Source organism: Sebastes fasciatus, chromosome 8, assembly GCF_043250625.1.
Source record: "Sebastes fasciatus isolate fSebFas1 chromosome 8, fSebFas1.pri, whole genome shotgun sequence".
NCBI lineage: Eukaryota > Metazoa > Chordata > Actinopteri > Perciformes > Sebastidae > Sebastes > Sebastes fasciatus.
This window is the reverse complement of record NC_133802.1, coordinates 17973321-17994755: the sequence shown is the minus strand read 5'-3', so window position 1 is coordinate 17994755 and position 21435 is coordinate 17973321. Positions and strand designations below refer to the sequence as shown.

Below are 21435 nucleotides of genomic sequence, written 5' to 3'. Positions count from 1 at the left end.
GTGTTGGATTAGTGGGTAAAATGATACATAACAGCCTCCTCTAAACCAGAGACTAGAGGCTGTGCACACACATCAACGCCAAGTGCTTGTAATTAAGTCATCTTGAAAGTTAAGAACTGCAATGATATCCGGCTTAGCATCATTCCTGCAGGGACTGTATGTCTATGAAGACAGATAACATGATATTGAGAACGCTGAAATGCAGTCTCTAAATCATCTGTGCAATGCTAGATCTCCTTTTAGCAGAAACTCTTCCAATATTCAGTCATGGTTTTTATAGTTACATGTCTAACTATACAGAACACAATTTACAGTGTCATTTTGCTGAATGATTTAGGTACCAATAAAATGCTTACTGGTTCCTACTGGTACTTAAATGTAGGTACAATGGAAGAATATAAAACTATCAGGAGCAAGGGAGTTTTAGAGGAACATTTATTTTTGTAAATACTGGATACATATTGGGAAACAAAACTGAATTTTGGGGAAAATGACATTAACACCACTGATATAACATATTTCATAGTTATGATATGCTTCCAAAACTACAGGTGTATAGTGAGGTAACAAGGGGGGCTTTGGGAAAATCTCTCAAAACTCAGATGAAAAGATTATAGAATAATATAAAATAAATGGATTACCCTCCCAAAATGACGACTGGGGTACTCACCAATGTTGGGTACAGTAATGTATTTTTAGGGTAGAAAATGTGAAGAAAAGGGGAATGAATCTTGGAATAATGATGGGATTGTCAAACATTTTTGGGTGTAGAGCAACTTAAGAGGTTAAACTCCAGTCCACTGCACAGCAGTTTAGCCAGTTGGTGTTGTTTGGATTCACTATAATGTAAGTGCTTCCTCTAAAATGCCCAATTTGTTACTCCATTGTTGGTCTTGTTTTCTGCCACTGTACCTACAGTTAAGCACCAGGAGGAACCGGTAAGTATGTTATTGGTACCGGATTCATACAAAGAAATTACACTGTCAATCACGGGCTGCATTATAGAGTTTTTTACATGTCAATACGGTCTTTTAAAGGAACAGTGTGCAGTTTTTTGGGGGAAATGGAGTATAATATACCTATGTTTTCATTAGTGTATAATCACCTGAAACTAAGAATAGTTGTGTTTTCGTTAGCTTAGAATGAGCCCTTCATATCTACATCGGGAGCGGTTCCTCTTCGCATAGTCTGCCATGTTGCTCCACTATGTTTCTACAGTAGCTCAGAATGGACAAACCAAACACTGGCTGTAGAGAGCCTTTTGTGTTTTTACGTTACCTGAAGGCCACGCTTGTGAAACTGCGTTAACGTGAGCCGCACGGCAAATGGCGTTACCATGGTTTTGCACTCGGCGGCCGCAGTCTTGGAAAGGGAGGAGAGAGCGGAGAGGTACTTAATTGGTTGCAATCTGCAACCACACCACTAGATGTCGCCAAAACCTACACTGTACCTTTAATAATTGTCACAGCCTCAAAATTTAGATATCCAACACATATTAATGGTAATGAATATATTGGTGTCAGATGTATGGATGGACATTTCTCCACTTTGCAGGAATGAAAATGCTTCAGAGTAGTTCACATTTAGAGAATAAAATAATTCTTAAGACACAAAATCCAAAGAAAAAGATGTTTATTTGTAATCTATATAGAAAAGATGCAATGTGCATCTCAAAGGGGACAACTGTGAGACAAAAATACTTTGGTACACTTGAATCTCCAAGATTTTAACAGACAAAGCAGCACGGTACTGTGGTGGCTCCTGCACATGCTTCAGATGTCGTATCCAACTGTGCAAGTTGATGCATTATTGAACATTATTTTAAATTTGATGGTGCATTTTGAGCGAGCAGAGAATGCCATTGCTTCAATGAACATTGCACACTGAAAAATTTAATCCTGGCTCACAATGTAATCGATATTTAGAAAACAAACTGCTGAGTTTTCAGTAAAATTAATTAATCAGTGATCGTATGATGTACAGTATAAAATTGTTACAAAAAGGCATATGTGATTTACAAACAATTCAAATTCTACAGTACAAATGCCTAAACCGAACATTAGAAACTAGAATCCAGTGGTAGTTATGCAGAGCGCGTCTGCTACTGTAATGAGCACAATGGAGAGAGCTGTCAGGAAGTAATGTTTTTACTTTTAAAGTGAAGTTCTCACAGATTCTGCTGAGAATAATTTGATGTCAGATTTCTACCCTATTTTGTCATTGTCTTAGCATGGAGACAACTAGATACTGTATATCAAAGTTTACAATATCAAAAAGTTAGAAGCTAAAAATATTTCCTCCTGAACTGTGTTGCAAATGCAACTCCAAATACCTTGCAACAATAAAAACAAATACTACAATAAAGGTGAAACGACATATAAAGTGCAAAGAGAGGTTTCAATAAATGCACTGGGACTGACTATAGTAGTCACACAGGCTGTGTACAAATACTCAAAAAATGCCACTTCCCTTTTCTCCTTACTTCCCCTTTCTTAGCTGTTTTTCTTTTTTATTATGTTGTCTCTGTTTTTGAGGATGGATCTTCTGAATGCATTTCTCACAGTATTTGGCCAAGGCCTTGTTCAACTTAAAGGATGTCACGCTAGATTAACTCTATACACTGCATATTGCCACTTAACATGTTATGGATTTTTACTCTGAGAGACGTGGGTGGCTCACTTCCGCCGCTAGCGGAGGTACATTCATTTTCACTGCAGGGATGAACAACAACAACAAGATACTAGAAGTTAGCTTGGGCAACGAGACTGCCACAATCACGACAGGGTATTTAGACGTCTTCTATCTTTTTACGCGGTTAATTACTCGTTTAGTTTACTGAATTTATGTGAAGTGAGAATTTCATCTTTTTCTTTCTATTACACCAAAATAGCAAATTCCTCATCTCTTCTCCGGAATCAACAGAAAGGTAGTAAACATTGAACATTTTCTATCTCAAAATACTGCCTAAACTGAGATCAGTGCCAACTACAGCAACAACAATTGTAACATCAACAATATCGATATAGTAAAAAATAAAAAAAAAATTACAAGAGAAAAAAAAAACATTACAACAGTAATATATAACTCTCTTCGTAGAAATCAAACCAGAGTATCTCTAACGTATATATTGGACGATGTAAACCTACCATTATCAAAGTTAGCAGATAATAACACAGAAAGCACATCAATCTTATTCCTCTCACAGAGAGCGCTCACATCATCGTTTCTACAATGGTGTGGGTGGGCTTGTTCAAGCCATTGTTCCCGTTTGGGTCCAGGGGCTGTGTCAGCTCGCTGCCCTTCACGTTGTACTCTTTCGGGCGAGAGCTCACGCCTGACTTCGCCGGGGCTGCCACAGCTTTGATCCTCTGAGGGAAGGAGACGAGCGATTAGACTAATGATCATCACAAACTGGGGCAGTTTAAGGCTCAATGTGACAGCTATCAAATATCAAATGGAAACATTGTAATTCAACTCGTATCACATCTGTATTTGTGCATGTACAAAAAATTCAAGCCATGTTGATTTAAAATTGCTCTTGCCAAGACCTGATATGAGAGGATATGAAGCCACAGCCAGGGGACCTTAGCTTAGCTTAGCTTAGCATAAAGACTGGAAGCAAGGGGAAACAGCTATCCTGGTTGCCTGGCAACCTCATGGTAACAACAAGAGGAGACGGATGGATGGACCGCGACCAAAGAGTATACTGGGGAAGCAAAGAGATGACGAAACTACAGCCGCTGCCACCGTTTTTGACTGAAAACGTTTATTATATTTATATTTTATTGTTCAACGCAGGCCATTTCGGTAGAATACGCTGATGGAAAAGAAATGATTTTGTTTTACTTTTGTACGGCACTTTTTAAGCGGAGGTTTTACTGGCATCCGACAGCAGCTTTCAGTCCAGAACGGCGGAAGTGTAGTTTTGCTGCTGGGCGCTGATGATGCAACGGAACGAACAATTGACTTTCACTTCTTGGCAATATACGTTCTTTGCCGCGACAACCTGCAAGGCGAGGGTCATGTGAACAACGAGGGTGGCCTAGCTAGCACTACTGCTTGCTGATCTACTAGCATGTTCACTACCGGCAGCTGAGTTTTTATTGTTTTAAATAGCACAATGGACACATTTCAGTTGGAATAGATGACAGAAAATGATGTTGTCTAATATTTACAGTGTCATTGAGCTGTGCCCTCTTCATTATTTAATATTTCTTTAGACATTGGATGTTAACTAACGTTAGCTAAAGACACATGGCAGGTTTAATAAAAAGTTTTTTCCCAGCTAATTTTCTAAGGACAGTTGTGTTACGTGCTTCTCTTCACTGTTTACCTTCTTCTACAGAAGCTACATGTAGACAAGTTAGCAATGCTACCAAAAACGAGCCTACTGACGCCTTCAGCTGTCATAGTCGCTCATGTGACTCTTTTACACTTTAGCGATTAAACAGACAAGATATAGAGTGTTAATTAGTGAGCTTTAGAGCTGCTGGTAGCATGGATGTATGAAGAGAACTGGATACAACGTTGGAGGCAGGGCCCAGGTCATTCCTATGAGAGTTGCTCAATGGCGCATGAAGCCTAAATGGCTCGACTTCCGTCTGGAAAAGTACCCGGATCTTGGGCAACTGGGACATGCGCAGTAGCGTCCGCTCGGTCACATGACTCGGTCTGGGTCTCACTCACATGAACGGAGGAAGGGAAATAACTCTGGATTCAGCTATTAGTGCATTTTACAACTTTAAAAACTTAATTTTTTAAATAAAGGCTATTAGAGTGTTCATACTTGGAAGTTGATTCACCTCAAAAAATTATCCGCTGAGTTAAAGCATCTCTTTCCCAATGTAAGTCTATGGGAAAAAGTATTTTTGGGCCCAACGGCATCACGTGACTGACACGGAAGTTGCAGTACCACCGTTTGGCCACTAAGAAAGTCCGGATCATCGACCGGCGCACTTCCTGGGGGCCTGCTCCTGGCTCAAGCTTCATATTTAGCGTACAGGTATAAGAGTGATATCATCTAACTCAGCAAGAAAGCGAATAAGCACATTTCCGTAAATTTCAAACTATCTCTTTTAAAAGCACTAAAAGATTGAGCTCACCTCGATCAGGGGTCCCTCAGACTGTAAGATCTTGATGACCATCACCATGGGGATGCAGATCATGGAGGACAGGGCCAAACACCAGCCCAGACCGATGGCCCAGTCAGGGTACTCGTACACCTTGTTATAGGTCAAGGGCTTGTACTTCACCAGGGAGAAAACAAAGCAGCCCTGGGAAACAAACACATGCTTCCTTTAGTACACGTTGTACAAGCTCTCTGCGACCTTGGAAGTTCGAACTATCAACATTTGTCACATCGTCAACAATATCTCGTCCAACACAATAAAGTGGCGCTCCGAAAGCTGCCGCTCGTCTCTCACCATGCAGAGGACAGGAGTGATTACGGTCCAGCTCCATTTCATCCAAGCGTTTGGTCTGTAGCCAATCATATCCTCAACGCCATCGTAGAAATTATCCACTCCTATCCAACACAAAGAGAGCAAAGAATAACATGAATGCTAGCATATATTTTGTATATAAGATATCAGCAGTCTGTACTGTTCATGTGTTATTGCTTGTTATTGCAAAATGACCTTCATGTCTGCCTTGAGAAATGAGCAGGTTTATAGCCCCTTATCTCCGGTGTCTGCCTTGAACTGCAGCATTTCCACTGGGTCATGTACCATATTCTGTTATAGTATAAACAGTCTCGGCTTTGTCAGGTATAACTAGCTTACTGGGTAATCACTTATCTTTCCTCAGAGTTTATTGTCGTGAACTATGTGTTTTATTGCATTGTTTAGGGTGTGTGTATGTTCTATAGCAATATGTTCTTTTATTCTGTTTTTAGTTTCTTTTTAACATCTTTAACATCATCATTAAGGTCCTTTATGATGCTGCTACAATAGCATCTATAACAGCAATTTATATAAAAAAAAGTTTCCAAAGGTCTAGGACACTTGTTCCCAACTTTTTTGACTTGTGATATATTTCATGTCAACCAAAGAGTGATGTTCCCCTCTAAAGGTAAAACTCGTCAGTATTTCACAAGAAATATTTGAGAAGACTGTAGCAGAAATTCTTCTTTCTTCATTTGTTAATCTGTTAAAGCCCCTGAAATTGATAACATTACATATTGATGACTACATAAGCAACATTTAAAGTTAAAAAAAAGTTAGCAAACATTGTGTAGATAAGCAACGTGAACATTCTCCCACAATTTACGTGACGTGCCAAGCAGCACTTTGTTTTTGTTTATATCTGTAATCCTGAAGGCCAGGGACACTGAAGCCTTGGATTTAAGATGGATCTATTTATGTATCAACAATATTTGCTTCTTGCCTGAATAGATTTAAGTCTGGGACTGTGTACTTGGAGAAGATCATGGAACTGGGTCACTTATAAAAAGTATTTTTGGGTTATTGAGGGAATGTTTATTAAGTGAAGAATACTTTGTTTACCGCTCAGGCTAAATCTCCATGAGAACATTATGAGTTTATATTTTAAACAACCATAAAGAGCTTTTCCTGATAAAAACTAAAGGGACAATTGACTGAACTTGTGTTGTGTTAACCTCTTATAATTGCCTGGATTGACAGCATTGTTCAGATATGGGGGGTTATTCCTGTCATGGCGTTATTGCCTGTGAATGTTGAAGCGGTGATACAGAGTTAAGGGGTGGAGACCAGTTGGAAGCTGTAGTAAAGGGTAGGAATAAGAAATGAAATATCAGGGTTGTTCTGAGCCCCTTAACCTGAGTCTTGGGAATTTATTGAGGGAAAAATACTAGCCTCACAGTCACAAAAGTATACATATAGTGGTTGCACTATATGATTTATTGCAGTTAATAGAATCAGATGGCTTCACAATAATAGTTTATTATTGGAAGATGCAGCATTGTTTTCATTCCAATTAGGTTTTTTTCATTAGGTTAAATGTTCTCTCATCATTAATAATAGTAAGACATAATCTGGTGGGAGGCAACCCTGGATAGCCAATCACAATCTAGCGGGGGGACCAACACCATCCCCACCCCCCTCACCACGCCCCTGCATGCAGTTAAAGTTATTTACTACTGATGTGGGAAGAACCACAAGGACACCTTTGTTTACCACCAAAGAGATCATTTGTGCTTTTTTTTCCTCAACCCTTCAGGATCATTACTCTGAAAAACGACACACGTTACAGAAACCTATCTCACATCGAGTCGTTTCTACTTACCATAAACCCAGGCTACAGCGATGCATTCAAAGAATGCAACCCACAAAAGGCACACACCACTGGCTGCATAGTAGTCAAAGAGCTGGAACACATACATGCCACCCTGGAAAAAAGAAAAGAAGGAAAGCCACATTAATTACCTCTCTGATGTGTGTGGAGTGAAAGAAAGTCACAGAGATAGAAGGGGGGGTATTAAAGCCGAGTGGGTGGGGGGGTGTTGAGAGCACAAGAATGCTGGCACCCTACCAATAGAAGCAGAGTTCAACAGGTGCTGAGACGCCATTGAAGCGCGGTTAACTGCTAAACGGAAAACGGCATTCCGAATTGTTCCATTCAGACACGCAGGATGTGAGTGGCGAATGTGGTAGGAAGCCATATTTGGTCGTAACAATGAGGCAGCCGACAGGCAAGTGGAAAGTCTGTGGCGTTATCTCTGCCGCTGATCCGACTACACTGCCTCTCTTTTCCTATTCTAAACAGGATAAGCAGTAGGAGAGAGAGCGCAGAGGCTCCAGTGAAGTGACTGTTGGTGAACTTACTTTCGTTACCATGGCGAGTCCCAGGAGATAGCTCATGAAACACATAATGGCTATAAAGATCTCCCGTCGGTAACCCTTCCTGAGATAGGCCGGATATAGATCCACGATGGAGGTGATCTGTCCTTCCACTTCGACAAACTGTGGGGACAAAACCAACTATTAAGTTCTCAGAGTACAAAAAAATCTGTGTGCATGCAGCTCTACTGTACAAACCAGTCATTAGAGAATGAGAGCTGTCTTTGTTGAGCAGTAATGAGACTTTAACCAGGGCTGCTCTCTGGTTTGTTGCTACCAAGACACCACAGAAACAAAACAACACTGTCTCTCCATCTGTGTCTGCCTCTTGCTCCCCTGTGTCTCCTCATTGCCTCATAATGTCAAAACAAAATTATGAAATTGTTCCTATTCACAAAGAATGTACTTCTTTGTTGCGCGAAAACCAAACAAAAACCCCTTACATAACCGTGGCATGTATGTGTGAGCGATGTTAACAATATATAGCATTCAGGACTACAAATCTGCGTGAATTTTATGGTCAAGAAACGCACCCACACACACTATACAGTATCTGGCAACATTTCTCTCATGGAAATAGCCCCATGAGTATTTACATGTACTCAAATTTAGAGAGTCGGCCTGATCTCACAGTTGGCTGAGACGAGTAGCTGGCCATGTGCAGGACTGAGTTAGCACCGGTGTAGAATTACACTTGGAGGCAGGAAATTTGATATGACCGGCGAATCCCTCGGGCGCACACTTGTGTTTTGTCTACGTAGATTATCTTGTCTTAATCAAAGCTCTGCCTGCTATCAAAGCTAGATGGATTGCATGCAAGCTATTATAATGACTTCTACTAACCAAATGTTTGGCCTTTAACGGCTATCAACTTCTAAAATCTTAATTTGTGGTCTTACAGGGGCATTAAAAGGACTATAAATCTCACACAGTGGTGCGGTTGAGTGCGATAGTAAAATGCCTTTGTGGGAACAGGCTGCTTTTCTTGTCTGTCAGTTATCTGATACCTTGGAGACGCTAGATGTGGATCAGAGAGGCACTAAATGTGTTTTACACATTAGGGCTGAGCCAACTAACCCATGGGTCCTGGAAGGTGTCTGTGTGTACTAAATGGGCAACTAACCGTTCTGTACATAGCTTCAGTGATTGTGAAAAATACTGACCTGGCTGTCGAGGCCCAGAAGCAGCAGCATGATAAAGAAGAGGATTGCCCAGAGGGTTGGCATCGGCATCATGGACACAGCTTTAGGGTAGGCGATGAAGGCCAAGCCGGGACCTGGAGGGAGAACAAAGAGGGGACGGGGAGAAGGGGAGGAGGACAGACTTAATATTTCTATCTGATTTCAGCTTGGACGACATAGGGGGATTAGAAAAATAATGTAAAGATTGAGCTAGAGAGGCTGAGCGGGGTCTGGCGCTGCCAATAATCTACAGGAAATATGATCTAATATGTCCAAGAATTGAAAGACATGGGATGACGTTAACTGTAAAGTGTTTATTCCAAGTTGGCTCTATGTGTTGAGTTGCTATAGGGAAACAAAATTCCCCTTAGGGTGTTTTTTCATGCTCCAATGTTCTGTATGTGTTAACTTCCAGGAAATACCAACAAACCTGTTCTTTTACACTGTACATGTTACATAACATCCTACTGTTTATACTGCACATGACATACCCAGACCCTTCTACCGCACATACTATTCATTAGGTTCAAACTGTACATGTCACATATAACTCTATATGCGCTTTTGCTACTGTTTGCACTATCTGGTAAAATGCTAATCTGCATTTCTGGTACTTAATGTGAGCAATGACAATAAAATGGAATCTAATCTAATCTAAACAAAGCAGATGAGGATCGTAGCAAAGCAATTAACCATTAACCAACAAGGTATAACAAGAGCATGAAACACAAAGTCAGCAGTCACACGATCAGCTGAGTAAAATGCAAGTTATTTCTGCATGAAAAATATTCATGAATTTTGGTTCTGTGTTTTCATATATGATGGAATATCTTGTATGTAACACACTAACATGCCATCACATTATAATTACTGCCATTGTTATACAATAATTATAGTTTGATTTCACAAGATTATATTCAAGTTGCAGTCTTAAAGAAAGCAAAGAGTTTAATTTGAAACTGAACAGAGCGAGCATGCTGAAAGAAGATGCATCTCCTTCAAAGTCCACATAGAGTAAAAAAGGAAGGCAGAAACAGAACCGGTGGCGTCCACCTCAGGAGGTCCACAGCTTGTTAACAGAACTGGGCTTACAGAAGAAATATCACCTCAGGGTGCCAGTGCACATAACAGTAGAGTACATACAGTACGGTGCCAATCTTCTTAGCAATGTCCCCTGGTCAAAAAGATGTAAAGCTACTAAAAGACATGACTTGAAAGTTGAATGAGGGACATGAGGACACCTGGTGCCATTGAACACTTGTAGCAATGATGAGGAGCTCTTTAACACCGCAGTTCATTGTGTAGCTAAAACACGCAGCACCAATGCCGTGTGATCTGTCCTCCGAAAAGGTGCAAGAGATTTCACACTGAAGTAACAATTCTGTTTCTTTGGGGCTTTAATTCAAGGAGTGTGCAATTGCCGATACTTCTACATTTCAGCATCATCGTTTCCGAAACTTGACTTTTTTGATAAGTTTCCAATTGTCTTTTTTTTTGGCAACAGCGCCCACCATCACTGCTGCCATCACCTTGGACCCTCGTACCTGACTCTGCCACAGTGGCAATGTCCACCCCTTGTTCTTGTGCCATGAAGCCCAGGACGGAAAATATTGCGAAGCCAGACACAAAACTGGTACCGCTGTTGAGGCCTCCCAGCAGCAAACAGTCCCTATGTCACACATATGTCATGGAGGTTGTTAATGAACACAAGCGGAACCGAAGTTCCCATTTTCTTTTTCACGCAACCGTCTCTGACACGAGTTGCTGTCACTACTAAAGTCCCACTCTCCCCCCCAGCGGAAACACAACTCACCTGTAGCAGTTGTATTTGTATTTGTTGTAGCTCCCCAGTGACGTCATGGCTCCCAGGCAAATGGCGTAGGAGAAGAAAATCTGGGTTCCTGCATCAATCCACACCTGAGGAGACAGAGGAAACGGTGACTTTCATAGTGTTTTCCAGAATAGATGAGGTCAACCTTATTTGGATATCTAGCAGACGGGGAACATGAATGTGAGTACAATATTTACTCTACTTTTAGCTTTGTCTTTGGTCTCCACCAACCCCTGAAGTTAAATATCTGCCTCTTTAGCTGCTAAATGCTCCACTTTGTTCACCAGCTAGTCACTAATTGTGTCTGTCTGAGGTGCTGAGGAGCAGGTAGTGTACAGTCAGTGGGTTTTTAGAGATTTTTCACTGAAATCAGCTGCCCACCACAGATGAGAGCGGTGAGACGGAACTAAAACAGCAAAGTTTTAGCAGAAACCATAAGCTTAAAGATGCTATAGAGCTCCCTGTGGGTTCATCACTACGAGCAACCCCTTTCACACATAGGTAGTCATGTGATCCATTGCTAATATGAAAATAATGATACTATTAATCAAATAAAGCTATAATGCAATAACAGTCACCACAACTTCCATATTAGCAAAGCTTCAACAAATATAAAAAACAGCTAATTAAATATACACTTGGCAGTGGTGTAATGTCAGTAATTTGATCTGACAGCTCATGAGCATCGTGCACTCTGTGAGGCATAGTCAAATGTTATTTATTTCAACTCAGCTTTTGCACAGGACACGTGGGCTAGTCAACCGAGACGTCAGCTTGGTTTTGATGTTAATCTAAATCACTCATGAGAAATGATGTAATCGAGTTACATAACAAAAAAACAAAAAAAAAGAAAAAGAAAAAATATCTTCCACTACATTACAGTGGTTCAGATATTGAGAGTTAGATGAGAAGCCACTTCAATATCCGTCTGTTAAATATGGAGCGACAGGCAGCAGCCAGTTAGTTTAGCTTAGCATAAAGACTGGAAACAGGGGGAAACAGTTAGCTTGGCTCTGTCAGAAGGTAACAAAATGTGCATATTTTTACACTTTGTTTGTACATATTAAACAAACGAGGTATAATGTGTTAATTAGCGAGCTTTAGAGGTGCGCGTACGGACATGAGAGTGGTATCTATCTCCTCACCTAAATGTCAGCGAGAAAGCAAATAAGTGTATTTTCTTAAAATGTCAAACTATTCCTTAAATACCTGGAGACAGAAATGTTAAAGATATGAAGGGGAGAGAAGAAGAGTTTTTGATCCTACCTCTGGGTCTTGTAGGCGGGTCAGGTTAGGGTAAAGGTAGAATTTGATCCCTTCAGATGCCCCCGGCAGGGTCACTCCACGCACCAGCAGCACGATCAGCATCACAAATGGGAAAGTTGCTGTGATGTAGACCACCTATGGGCAGAACGATGGAATTATTTGCCAAAATACCGAGCAACACTTATAGATTTATGACTCATCACCCTTGAGATATAATGGGATAAACACAACTTCCTTCTCATTTCTAACTCGTGTTTTTCCGACTGCAGGACAAAAGAAAGATTGTTCTAGTTATCTGACAACAATTCCCCTCTAATTTCCCAAGTATTTTCAAATAGAACAAGTAGGCCACGAAGTCATGATGAGGGTTTGAGGTTGAGGGGATGAAGCAGTACATTAATACTGCATAAAGGCTTCTCACTTTCTGAATTGCTCTCTAGTTAAAGATTGATCATTTTCATGCACAGTAATCACAACATCTTGCATTATACATGGAGCTAAACCCACAAGTAGTCCTTAGAGTTCAAAATTTTCCACACAGAGCTCCTCCTGTTGGCTCTGGCCCAGTTTCTGTCCCGCTTACAGAAACAGAGAGAGGTCTAAGGAGCGGCAGTCAACTGTTTACAGCCGGCAGTGAGTCTGGCCAACAAAAAACTTCCATGACAGCGCGGAGGCTTGTGTCTCTAAATCAACCAAATTAACTGCTTTCCAAGCATGTGGCCTTTCTCAGAGCAACAGTGTTTTGTCACTGACTTGTCAGGGTAAAAAAAAAAAAGTAAAGGCCAAACCGCAACCAGGCAACACAATAAGTACAGGATGTGTCTACGCCTCAGCACTCACTTTCCCAGTGGACTTGACTCCCTTCCAGATGCAGAAGAAGCATATAACCCACACTGCTAGGAGACACAGGGCCAGGTCCCACTTCAGCTCCCCGATGTCCTCAATCCCGTCGGAGATGCTCAGCACATTGCGTCTGCGGAGGATACAGAGGCAAAGAAGGGGTTAATGGCAGTTTGTGGAAACAGAAGAGATTATCATTTTCAAATACAAACAAGGAAGTAGATCCTGTGACACCTCTAGACTATGATAGGGACAGTAAAAGTGGAAACCAAACAGACACATGACTTGGCCTTTCTGTGCCTGTCCAAAGTCTGCCTATGCTAAAATGGTAAGATGACTATTTGGAAAAGCTTTGAGGCTTTAACATTTAAGTGTCTAATGCTGCATAAACATTTTCAGTTTGGAGCCGTTCACTGTGATGAGTTAGGGCAAATTCAAACATGTAACAAAGCAAATGGGCACGAAAAAGGCGACTAAAGTCAAACTTCGAGGAGCTGCATTTAATGTGTGAAAGGTGCTGCACAAATAGATAAACTGACAAGAGAACTAAAAGTAAACTGTGCCTTTTGTAGGGATTGTGCCAGTTCAAACACATTTACGCAAGCAAGATAAAGAGACAATGTTACTTCAGTATATTCACGTATGAGTGTGAGTCAGTGTGTGTGCGTGCGTGTGTGTGTTTGTGCTGTCATTGAATACTCACTCCCAGAACTCGGTGACGGGGGAGGTGAAGTTGGTAATGTTGGCTGCCAGCCATAGGGTCTTGTTCCTGCGGACTGTGTCCTCTATACAGTATTCTGTGTTCCAGGGCTGATTGCATTTTGCCCAGGGGAGCTCCGGCTGAAAGCACTGAATCAGGTAGTAGAGTCCCCATGCCAAGATCACGATGTAGTAGACGTTCAGTAGAGATACGATCACAACAGAGGCATAGCCAATACCTGGAGACGAGGAGGAAAGAAGGCAGATTTCCAGCTAAAGATATCATCCAAGACAGAGTTGTTATTAAGCATTTGTTATGTTTCTGGTCACTAGAGTGCAATATTCGCTCTCTTTTAGCTCTGTTTTTGGTCTCCACCAACTCTTGAGGGAAATATCAGCCTCTTTAGCTGCTCAATGCTCCACTATGTTCACCAGCTACTCGCCGACTCTGTCTGTCAGTGGGTTTTAAGAGCATTTTAAGCTTAAAAAAGCTGCTTGCTGTGACCAAAAACGACGCTGATGAGAGGGAACCAGATGTAAATTGAGTTGGGTTCCACCATTTAGCCACTACAAAAATTTGCATCAACAACCCGACACTCTTCCTGGGAACTCTCAAGCTCCCCAGTGTACTTCTGACCACACCCAAACACACCCATCAGTGGTACTGGGCAGAGTTGCAACTTTCAGCCAGAGAGGGCAGATAAATAACTCTTTAAATGAAGACTTTGTGTGAGGTGCAGATTGCGGCTTAACAACTTTGAAAGCAGGCTGTCACAAACGTAAATAACAACTGACTCAAAGACGGGGAAAACTTCCCGAGCCTGAATCTGCTATCTACTGTTATAATGTCCTTAGTGTTTTAACGCTATTTTTAGATGACTTTGTCACGAACCTGGACACAGAAATCCCCGGTACTCTTCCACTGCTCAAGAGTATTTTTAAACTCATCATCTCTGTTGCCCCCACCGCCTCGTTCCCACATACCAAATGCAAACTGATAGACAAGTCAATGCTGTGACAGGTGTGTCTGTGTGTGTGTGTGTGTGTGTGCATTCGACTGTGTACTGGAGCGCAGGGAGTAAAGTCATGAATTTCACCGTGTGATAAAAACACGTGAAGGCGAGGGGGAGGGCGGGGTGAACAATGGGGAGGTTTGTGATTGGCCAGTTTTGTGGCCACTTGTGGACTTTCTCTGCCGTGCCAGACGCCGCGCCAGATGGACAGACAGCAGCCTCAGCGCTCCTTGAATAGCGGAGACCATCGGCAGCTGCTAGAGATCCGGTGAAAGCACAGCATCCTCTTTTTTTCAAGTCACGTCCCGTGTGTGAACATGAGTAAGAGCGTCACGGCAGCTGCTGAAGGTGCGGTGCCTCAGTGCCTGTCTACAGCTGTCACTCAAGGGTAGAGGAAAGCACCGAAGAGCAATGAGTGGCCCTTGAGTGTTTTAACGTATGAGTGGCTAATTGGTGATCTCAGGTCAAGAGACCCGACCCTGACAACACAGTCACAGGAGACACACAGTAATCATAACAACCCATAAGCTAAGAGAAAACACATTGTCAACAAAAAATATCATGTTTTCATGCAGACCTGCTGCATGAGACTGTTCCCATCGCTAGGCAACTTGATGTTTCTTTTGCTGGTCTGTTTCCACGGCAACCAAGAACTTATCACTCACAAAACCTGCAATCCAAGGATGACTCCAAGCATGTGGTGTTGGTATATTTATGTTTCAGTAAATGTGTGTGTTCGCAGTTATGTAGAATTAAAGTATACTAATATCATTCACCCTCCATGACACTCAATATTCCTGCTTTACTGTGCTGTGTAATGTTGTTTACTTAACACTAAGTAGCCTAATGAAGGAAGACTGGTCCAATTACAATTTCAGCAGAACATAATGATGAATACTGGACTGAAACAGGCAAAAAAAATCAGGGCAGGATTCTCATTTGAGCAAATGAGGCTTTTACTCAGCGTTAAATTTTAAATGATCTTGTCGGGGGTGATTTGTGCTGTGATGCAGAGTCTCTTATTTCTGTATCTGTATGCGTGAATGTGTGCAATGTTTTTATGTGCTTGGACTGACCAGTGAAGATGGGGCAGATCTTGGCCCAGCAGGTGATCCCTCCTTCAGAGGTGTACTGGCCCAGCGCAACCTCCAGGAAGAACACAGGCAGGCCACCCCCGAACAGGAAGATGAAGTAAGGGATGAGAAACGCACCTGGAGGGGACGGATACAGGAGGTAAGACATCTTCTAGCAACGATCACATCACCAGCTACGATGTTTTAGCTAAATGTATCTTCTGCCTACCTCCACCATTTTTATAACAAAGGTAAGGGAAACGCCAGACGTTTCCTAATCCAACGAAGCCTCCGGCCACAGACAGGACAAAGTCGAGCTTACTAGCCCACTTCTCCCTCTGAGGAGCCTTGCCTTCGGCCTCGTCCTCGGGCCGCGTGCCTGGGCTCTTCCCCGGTGAAGGTTTCAGGGTGTCCTTGTGGAAGTCCTTCAAGCATTGGAGTTTTTCTTTTTGTGCCATGCTGTGGATGGCAAATCGGAAAAAGGACGAGATGGAGAGAGACAAAGACAAAGAGAGACAGAGGTGAGTGGGATAAGACACAGATCGGGAGGAGCATTAAGGAGATAATGCTGTCTCCTGATTGCGCTACAGCGTGCTGTGTAACTACTGAGCCCATGATAGACACAGTACTATGTTGTTAATCTTGCTAATCTGAACGACTGATGCACGGAGGTCATTGGGACTGGAGACTGTTTGGGGAGGTGATGTGCATCTAAATAGACATTTAACAAGGAACATCCAACTACGTTTCTTTATCTGTCTCAATCATTCAATCAACCAATCAATATATATATATATATAAGAAAAACATTGTTAAACATAGCAATAAAATCACCCAAACTGCAAGACAACCACCTTGGCGACAGCATGTGTACATTCCCATTTTGATTAGCTGTTTCCCCACTTTCCTCTGAGTCCCAGGGTGTATTTTTCTGCTCAGCAGGGGGCACATTGTCACTGAAGGAAAAGGAAGGGAATGTTTGGACCCGATACGCGCCTTTAAGACCTCGTCTGACCCTGGAGGAAAGTTTTCTCTTAGCTTTCTCCCATGCTACCGTATCAGCATCAAGTCCAACTCCGTAAGCCAAATTTAGAGACGAAGAACCCCCCCCCCCCCCCGCATTCCCAAAGCCCTGGCTGCTCTCAAGACGATATAACGGATTAGGTTCACTTGAGTGTTTACACTGTATACCGCCTTTCCAAGAAAGACGGGGTTTTGTTCATACTGACCGAGGTATCATATTTCCCCGCGTGAGCCAAAGAGGAGAAAAGAAACCCTAATAGGACAGGAATAACTGCATGAGACGTGCCAAGAAGACTCTGATTTAAGCTGCCAGCTGGCATATGATAAAGAAAAAAAAAGAGGGACAATAAGAAAGCTATAATTAATTGTAATACAAGTGGGAAAAGTTTTCTCTTCTTTTAAGAGAATATCAAATACTTCGCTTAACTCCTGCGGGCCCAAAAATACATGTTATTTGTCGAAACTCAGATAAAAGAACAAATTGTACAAGAAAGTGTCCAAAGCATGAAGCGGAGTTTTGTCCTTGTTGAAACAAAGTATAAAATCAAATCAAATCAAATCAATTTATTTTTGTATAGCGTCAAATCACAACAGAAGTTATCTCAAGACGCTAAAACTATGGGAGATTTAAAAAATGGACAGCATGTCCCCTCTCAGGAATGGCTACCAACATTAGGAAGAAGGTTCCTTCTCACCGCTCACATTCCTCCTGAGAACTGTGTCTCTTCACTCAATCAACGCCCGAACAATAACCCCTCCATTCCCCCCTGTGTGTGCACACTGTGTCCCATCATTTTCTAGGATTTCTCTCTTCCTGTTACGCATGACAAGTCAACTTGAACCGCTTTCCATTCTCAGACCTCCTTACATAACTGGATCAGTTCTTGCCTGCTCTGTTTTCTCATCCTGTTTCTTTCTCCCTCTCTTTTCCCCCCTTTTTTCCCCTTCGTCTGCTTAGCGTATGCTTTCACCTGCCTGCATGGTGTTAAGAGGCTGTCTGCCCACCAGATAAGACTTAAAACAAACTGTCCTTGGGATTTAAACCAGACATACTTGACTACAAATTCCTTAACCGTTTAAAAACAACAACAATATTATTACTGCTTAAATCCTCACTGATGTTAAATCCTGTGAATCCACAAAAGACAACAATAAAAATCTCTATTTTTTTCTTTCTCTATTCATCCAACCTTTTAATAGACTCCTACATTATCCACAAGCATTACGCCTCTTTTCATTAAGTCCATTCATGCAGAAAAACTTAACACATGCAAACCCTGGAAAAAATCAAATCTCTTTTCAAACAAAGCAGTTTTAAGAAAAACTTACATTTCCTTCATGGCTGCGACTATGTATAGAGTTCCTCTCTCTCAGCTGTCACCATTCCTCTGTACTGAATGCCTTTATGCCGACACGGGTCACAAGAAGTGGAGCTGACAGCAGGGCCCGCCCCCTTGGCTAAAGACAATTAAATCCAAGGTGGAGATTGGACGCAGCCTCACTGTGACAGACAACTCAGGTACCAAAGTGTGAGACTGTAAATTTCCACTTCTCACTACTGCCTGCCCACAAATGTACACATAGCCCAGGGGTGGGGCGTGAGTATGTGTCACACATACACCCACACACACACACTTCTTATTCATGTTGGTAGACACAGAGGACAATTCAGAGGCTGGTCCAACACTGGGGGGGGGGTTGGCCATGAATTATGATCTTGTACAAATGGATGAACTGAAGGCAGCACTGAGAGATTTAAAGCCCTTCTTTTTTCAAAAACCACTAAAACATGTGTTTCATAACAAGAGCCCCTCATAACATCCCCACGCCACTCCCATCTTTGTGTGAAAACTATTTTTATTCCCACGTACGCTGTGATAATTCCCGGCATGCTGGCCATTTCCAATCACTAACCCTCCATTCTTTCATGACATGCGGTTGGTTATCTGTGAAATGTAAACAAGTACAGTATCAGCCTATAACAACTCCTAATAAGGTAATATGTCTCTCTCTCGCTGCTCTGTCCGTGAGTCTGTTTAGATACCACTCACTGCTCCGAGAGCTTACAATTGCCGGACAAAGACTGGCATGCAAGAGTCAATTAAAAACTGATGAATTTCTCTGAAGGATTTGCACAGTTAAATGGGGGACAAGGATCAGCTCATGACGAGCTGTCGTTTAAACGCCGCACACACACACACACACCTTTGACACCTCTTAGCTTTTCATGACGCCATAATCCGTCATATTTTGGTCGGTGTCATGCTCTGTATACTATTTTTGGTTATGTAACCTTTGACAGACGCCGTCTAAGCTATTGTGCGAGAGACCACAGGATTTGTATTTTGAAGGTAGATGCTTGCAGCTGAAAGAAAACCTGTTTTATGTGGGTCATCTCATGAAATCCAAGTGAAAACCTTGTGGTGTTTGTTCATTACTCATAGCTCACGGAAAGCCTGTGAAAAGGAGTCCGTTATTGTGCAGATTGCAAAAACGCTTCCAGCTTCAAACTACAGTTTCTGTTTTGGCTTCATTGTGACTCGCCTTCTAAGATTCGATCTGAGTTTTTAGCTTTACCATTGTGGTGATAAGATATCTATAGGGCTGACGCGAAATGCTTCTAAGCTTTGAAACCATCGCCATGATATTCATATCTCACCGAAGCTTCGAAGCTTCGAAGCCCAAAAAATTATGTTAGGGACCGCCCCACAAGATATCTTGCAAATGAGGAACAGATTTATGTGCATGTGAGTGTTTTTGTGTTGTGTTTGAGTAGAAATATTACCTGAATCTAGAAAACCACAGCACAAGAAAGACAATAAAACTGTATTATCTCTTAATTTAGCAGAAAAAAACTATCTTTGTCTAAAGGTAAATGTATATGTTGAAACATGGATACAAGCTTTTAAACCACTAACTCAGAAAGTCACATTTTCCCAATAAGTAGTAGGTAAAATGATTGTGGATTGGGGTTACACACATCAATCAATGATACACTGGACAGGGTTGAGACCAAAGAAGTATATGTGCCACTATAGGCACAAGATATAAGCTATGAAATGTCTTCGTTCATCAGACCTAGTTCAGCAAACTCTCCTCTAAACTGTGCACAATTCACTCATCCATAGATTTATTCAGTGGATGACTTGTGGGTGTGGAGGGTGAAGCTGCACCTGGAGTCTGCAAGGAGACAATAAACACATTTCACCCCCCCACTCACACTCACACACATCACACACATCACATGTCTCTGTGAAGTCGGGGCTGCGCCTGAACGCACCATTGCAAACCTTCACAAAAATGATGAAAGAGAGAGCCAAGAACCAGAGTCTCTTATCAGCTATAAACACAGGAAACAGGGTTCAAAGGCCACATCTGAGTGTTTTTATTTTATATAACCCGAACAATATTTGCTTTTTTTTTTTTTTTTAAAGCGAGGTTAAAACGCCAGCCTTTTCTTTTATGGGAATAATTAGGACAAAACATCATGTCAAAGAGAAAAGAGAGCAAAATGTGGTTCTGTTTATATCAAGAGAATAAAAGGAAACAGATGTTAAACATCAAAATACAGTAACAAATTCCACATGTTTTTAAAAAATCTTAAAAAAAGAGACATCTTAAAAGCGGAAGCTACTAATCTTATTATATCTTAGAATAAAAAAACATCATTTACTATACTTAATATACGTAAAGAAGATGCAGATGAATTACCTGTCCTCGTTTTTACTTAGCAGCCAGTTGTTCCTTGTTTGTGTCGACTACGTTGTTAACGCTGAGTGAAACAATTTAATCTATGTTTCTGTGAGACCATTGTTTCTAGAGCTGGTGCGCGTTAATATCAGTTTGAGTGGAAAATCACCAGCTTCTCCATGCAACAACTTCTTAAAGCGACAGCATCCCTCCGTCCTCCCTCCGCCCTTCACCTGCTCCTCTAACGGTCTACTGCTGTAATAACTACAGCATGTCCTCCTCATGGCATTCAGCCTACATATTGATTTACATTCACTTGCAAAATGTGCCAATGACGTGCAAAAAGCACAGGCAGATTCAAGATTCAAGATTCAAGCCCTTTATTGTCATTGTGTAGTACAACGAAATTAGATTGTGATAAATCACATAGTTGCTAATGATAAGATAATACAATAAAAAAAGAGAGATAGTGCAATATAAATATAAAAGAATATATAAAATATAATACAATAAAAAAAGAGATAGTGCAATATAAATATTTAAAAAATATAAAAGATAATACAATAAAAAAGGAGATAGTGCAATATAAATATTTAAAAAATATAAAAGATAATACAATAAAAAAGGAGATAGTGCAATATAAATATAAAAAATATGAAATAAATATAAAAAAATATAAAAGATAATACAATAAAAAAGGAGATAGTGCAATATAAATATAAAAAATATAAAATAAATATAAAAAAATAACATTTAGCAGATATGTTAATGGTGAAAATCATTTTTTAAAAATACCAAAAATAGTTCATGTGCAAATCATTTTTGATACCACTTTCTTATGGGCTGAACCTAATGGCTTTATCAATAGTTTAAAATGCTTTATAGATCAGTTATAAGCAATAATAACAACTGATGTTGGGTTGCCAGGTTGTGAAAAATAGCGTTGGCAGGTCTATTTGGTAATTATACATTTTTAAAAGTTGGTAATCCATTAATAAATGC

General features: G+C 41.1%; 1 protein-coding gene and 1 long non-coding RNA gene across 3 annotated transcripts; one reads left to right on the top strand and one right to left on the bottom strand.

Moving 5' to 3' along the window:
* Window positions 1-1615: 1615 nt before the first annotated feature.
* On the bottom strand, window positions 1616-20636 carry slc6a6b (solute carrier family 6 member 6b). 2 transcript variants are annotated; one of them, XM_074644039.1, is made up of 14 exons: window positions 20455-20636; window positions 15950-16179; window positions 15724-15858; window positions 13639-13873; window positions 12936-13068; window positions 12096-12230; window positions 10812-10915; window positions 10543-10667; window positions 8981-9093; window positions 7803-7940; window positions 7264-7366; window positions 5424-5524; window positions 5103-5273; window positions 1616-3368 (listed from the first exon to the last, which is right to left on the bottom strand). In XM_074644039.1, exons 2-14 carry the CDS (start codon window positions 16176-16178, stop codon window positions 3213-3215), a joined length of 1878 nt encoding a protein of 625 aa, XP_074500140.1. In that variant the 5' UTR covers window position 16179; window positions 20455-20636; the 3' UTR covers window positions 1616-3212. The 2 variants fall into 2 exon arrangements, with proteins under 2 accessions (XP_074500140.1, XP_074500139.1); XM_074644038.1 differs by lacking the exon at window positions 20455-20636 and adding an exon at window positions 18073-18264.
* On the top strand, window positions 16100-17829 carry LOC141772715 (uncharacterized). Its single transcript, XR_012594948.1, has 2 exons — window positions 16100-16241; window positions 17702-17829. It is a non-coding gene; the product is annotated as an uncharacterized LOC141772715 (long non-coding RNA).
* Window positions 20637-21435: the final 799 nt, after the last annotated feature.